Source organism: Triticum dicoccoides, chromosome 3A (genome assembly GCF_002162155.2).
Source record: "Triticum dicoccoides isolate Atlit2015 ecotype Zavitan chromosome 3A, WEW_v2.0, whole genome shotgun sequence".
Classification (NCBI taxonomy): Eukaryota; Viridiplantae; Streptophyta; class Magnoliopsida; order Poales; family Poaceae; genus Triticum; species Triticum dicoccoides.
The window spans coordinates 757,759,819-757,764,269 of NC_041384.1; the positions used below are offsets into that span (position 1 = coordinate 757,759,819).

The 4,451-nt window shown below is 49.8% G+C and overlaps 1 protein-coding gene across 1 annotated transcript; it reads left to right on the forward strand.

Moving 5' to 3' along the window:
* The first annotated feature begins 832 nt into the window (after nucleotides 1–832).
* On the forward strand, nucleotides 833–2,861 carry LOC119273691 (4-hydroxyphenylacetaldehyde oxime monooxygenase-like). Its single transcript, XM_037554776.1, has 3 exons — nucleotides 833–1,309; nucleotides 1,737–2,174; nucleotides 2,253–2,861. Exons 1-3 carry the CDS (start codon nucleotides 833–835, stop codon nucleotides 2,859–2,861), a joined length of 1,524 nt encoding a protein of 507 aa, XP_037410673.1.
* Nucleotides 2,862–4,451: the final 1,590 nt, after the last annotated feature.

A 4,451-nucleotide genomic window follows, 5' to 3' on the forward strand; every position in this document is an offset into this window, starting at 1 on the left:
GGGTTTCGGGGCGATTCTGCGTGGGACCCCGATGCCAGTCCTACGTGGCGGATCAAGGTGCCCAAGCGCCCCCATATCCGCTCCATATTTCGGTTGGATATGAAGGGTGTCGGTCAGCCCAGGCATTTGAGGCCCGTTTGAGGATCCCGTCTGGGTCGAATTTTCGTGACCGGTCAATGACCGGGCCGTCCGCCCGGGCATTGGACGCGAGTTTGGGACGTGCGGCTGTAGATGCTCTTAGACCTTCAGTTTCGGTTTAACGTGGTCAAAAGACTTTTTTTAAGAAACATGGTTCAAAATGTAGACGCGTACAAAACATGCAGTTACACTCACCCTTATGAACGTCTACACGCACGCTCTATCCCTATGAGTACATCCGAAAGGCTCGGTGTCTCATAGTCAACAGGAACATCATCTCTCATTGAATGAACATCTTAAGAAGGACTAAAATAAATATAGAAAAATACAAGGACACATGCCGAATGTAAGACTTAAACCCGGATGAACAGGTTCCATTCCACCACAAGGAATCTTGGCACCTAAACTACACTCGGTGCATGTGATTAATTAAGAGAAATTGTAACATAGCAGCCTAGCTATGAGTTTGCTGTAGGAGCTCGTGTGCTAGGTTTATTCGATGTTCGATCCAGGTTACAACTGATTATACTTTTGTAATAAACGTGTGTCAATCAATGAAATATCCAATGCTGTAAAAAATTGTACCATCCTCATCCAGAGTCGAGTGCCACCCGGCCTGATCGCAGTATAAAAGGCCTCTAACACAGGAACAAGCAGCATGAGCACATCACCAAACACACAACTAGGAATAGCAATGGCCATCTCACTCAGCTCGGAGCTCCTCTCCCTGTCCCAACAATGGCAGCTCCTCCTTGTGGCACTCGCCTCCCTCGTGCTCTTCACGAGAAGACTGAGCAACAAAGGGCTCAGACTACCGCCCGGCCCAGCCCAGGCTCCAATCCTGGGGAACCTACACCAGCTAGGCTTGCTACCACACCAGAGCCTACGGGATCTGGCAAGGCAGCATGGGCCGGTGATGCAGCTGCAGCTCGGCACCGTGCCAACAGTGGTGGTGTCGTCAGCTGAGGCGGCGCGGGAGGTGATGAAAACGCACGATGAGGACTGCTGCACCCGGCCTGTGTCCCCAGGGATGAAGCGGCTGTCCTACGGCCTCAACAATGTCGGGTTCGCCCCGTACGGTCCCTACTGGAGCATGATGCGCAAGTTCCTTCTGGTCGAACTCTTCGGCGTGCGCCATGTCAAGGCCGCATGGCACGCACGCCAGTATCAGGTATGGATCGTCCCATTGCGTCGGTGATTTGGGCCTTCCTTATCTCCACTCCAATGTCTTTTCTTGCATTTTTTGGCAATTAATGTGTTCTCTTGTATTTGCGTTGCTTATTCTTTAAGCATAAAACACAATATTACATTGTGGTGCACATCAGAACAGGGGCAAAATAATGCAACATGCAAAGACAATATAAAACATCATAGTGCGCTCCAAAACACGATGAAAACCAACAAAACTTGTTTGAAGCACACAGAAGCAAAACAAATTGTTGTGATACCACTAGCTATCATACAGACACAAAATAAGAGATGATATATATGGTATCTACATATTCTAGTGCACTATTGCGGCACGCGTCATGATAAAATCAGAGATGGTGGATATATATTGTGCATGATAGAAATCTCATGGATTTTATCGTAATAAGGTGGACAAACTAACGAGCACCTTGAGCGGCTTGGCCGGAGAGCCGGTAGCACTGAAGGAGCACATCTTCAGGCTGGCCGACGGCCTCATCGGTATGCTGGGGTTTGGCGATATGTACAACAGCGACAAGTTCCCACACCACAAGAACTTGGAGCACGTGCTCGAGGAGGCCACACACGCGCAGGCCAGCTTTTCCGCCGAGGACTACTTTCCCAACATCATCGGCCGCCTAGTCGACCAAATCACTGGCCTCGCCGCTCGCCGCGAGCGGATCTTCAAGAAGCTTGATACCTTCTTCGAGATCATCATTGAGCAACATCTTGACCCTCAGCGTGTCAAGCCTCAGAATGGTGACCTCGTCGACCGCCTCATCAGTCTCTGGAAGGACAATAGTGGCACCCTCAGCATCACGAGAGACCACGTCAAGGGCATCATCTTTGTACGTTATGTTCTACATCATGTCCTCTCCCGATTTAGAAAAAATATGAACTAACTCACATCACTCACCACCCTGCAGGGCACGTTCATTGGTGGCTCGGACACGGCCTCGGTGACAATCCTATGGGCGATGGCGGAGCTAATCCGGAAGCCACGGCTGCTGAAGAAGGCGCAAGATGAGATCAGGTCCGTGGTGGGCGGCAACGAGAGGGTGCAACCGGATGACCTAGTAAAGCTAGGCTACCTCAAGATGGTGGTGAAGGAGACCCTACGGCTGCATCCGCCAGCGACCATGCTGCTGCCGAGGGAGGCCATGCGGGATATCCAGATTGGTGGCTATGACGTGCCCACCAAGACGCGAATCTATGTGAATGCGTGGGCCATTGGCAGGGACCCAACAAGCTGGCCTGATGACCCGGAGGAGTTCAAGCCAGAGAGGTTTGAGATGAGCGAGATAGACTTCAAAGGCGCGCATTTCGAGCTAACTCCATTTGGTGCAGGGCGGCGGATATGCCCTGCGCTGTCTATGAGCACGGCTACCGTGGAGTTCACGCTGGCCAACCTGCTGTACTGTTTTGACTGGGCGCTCCCCAAGGGGGGCGTAGTGAGCATGGAGGAGGAAGGCAAGCTTATCCCCCTCCTCAAGACCCCGCTCGTGCTGGTGCCCACCCCATACCGGAACATGTAGGCGCAGTGGGGGCGTGACATGTCACACTCGAGAGAGATCGACTCCAAATTAATTTCCCCCCATGTATGGAGTAAACATGGATGTAATCTTGTGACTATTAGTATTACCACTTTGTATGTACTACAGTTTGTTTACCACACCTTGGAAGACAGTATATCACAATAATAAGATTGGCACATGTATGTTGTTGTAAAATGAAATAAAATACAAAATTCGTTGTTTTGATTATTAAGTCTCGAGGGCAAGTATATATAAAGGTATGCAATTGGTGGACAAGTAGGATAGAGACGTGGAGTGCTTCTAAGACGTTTATCTCTACTTCATGATCTGTACTGTGTAATATTTTGTATTTTAACGTTGATGTCTCTTGGAATTTGAGGGCCGGTGGTAAATGCAGTATATATAGAGAGAAAAAACTGGTTTGATTGTATTACGACTCGACCAAGAAGATAATAAGTCGACGAGAAATTGATGAGAAAAAAAAAACTAGAAAATGAAGATATGTTGTATCACGGGATGCATCCATGTCGGCAGGGCCAGGACGAACAATTAAACGGTAGGCGCACGGGTGGATGGAACTACATAACGAACAGCGATGGTGACTGAATCAATTCATTAATCAGTATCGAAACTCAATTTTAGTCCTTTTGAGGGGGCAATAAGACAAATGTGCATTAAAAAATGGGACAATTTCATTTCTCCCCCTAACTTGAACCCGCACCTGGCATTTACCCCTATTTTTCGAGTATGCTCAAAAATACCCCCCTTCCATCTGGTACCGTTATAGGAATGCCCTTCCATGCCATTTCTGTCAGATCAAAGGGCTTTGACCGTCTCCAAGGCGTTTCTTGGACAATTATACCCCTCCTTACAAGTGGGGCCAATCAAGAAAAAAAAATAAAGACCTGTCAATAGGGACTAGTCAAATTGGAGTTGGGGGCCCACATGTCATTGTCTCTTTAAGATATTTATTACCTGTTTTGGTTACTAGAGTGTCCATGGGTCAATGCAATAATTAACAGAGGGTTAGGCTAATTAAACAAGTTTTTAATGATAGTGGTTAAACACCGGCGCGTGCACGAAGGCACGGCGGCGACATACACGAGGATGCTGGCGGTCTAGGTGCTGCAGAGTGGTCCTGCGAGGCTGCTGGCGCGAATCCAGAGTGAACCTAGGTGGACGGAGAGCGTGGGGTGGCCGGGGGGACGGGCATCAGTGAGCTCGAGCAGCGGCGATGAGGGCAGCGGGCGACGGAGCTTGGAGCTCGTAGGAAGATGTGCTCGGGGTCGTGCGGCTCCAAAGAAACGACAAAAATGACTTCAGGAAACCCCAAGGAACACGAGAAATATGGCGTAGAGACCGAGGCTCACCATGGCCGGAGATCGGCCGCAGCAGCGGTGGACCGGAGCCGAGGAAGAAGGAAAGGGGCGCCAGCGATTAGGGCTATCCCGGGCACCCTTCGGCGAGAAAACAAATTAAACTGTGGCGAAGATCATGGACGCAATTTTTGAGCTCTGGGAGTCCGTTTGCCACACGCACGAAAGACGACGCTGACGGAGTTGGGGAAGAGAAGAAGTGTGCCGTCGATGC

What these genes read in the sequence shown, in the direction of transcription:
- LOC119273691 (XM_037554776.1), top strand. Translation starts at nt 833, where the DNA reads ATGGCCATCTCACTCAGCTCGGAGCTCCTCTCCCTGTCCCAACAATGG. An exon ending in GGCACGCACGCCAGTATCAG is followed by an intron (nt 1,310 to 1,736) that starts GTATGGATCGTC and finishes TATCGTAATAAG; the next exon opens with GTGGACAAACTAACGAGCAC. An exon ending in ACGTCAAGGGCATCATCTTT is followed by an intron (nt 2,175 to 2,252) that starts GTACGTTATGTT and finishes ACCACCCTGCAG; the next exon opens with GGCACGTTCATTGGTGGCTC.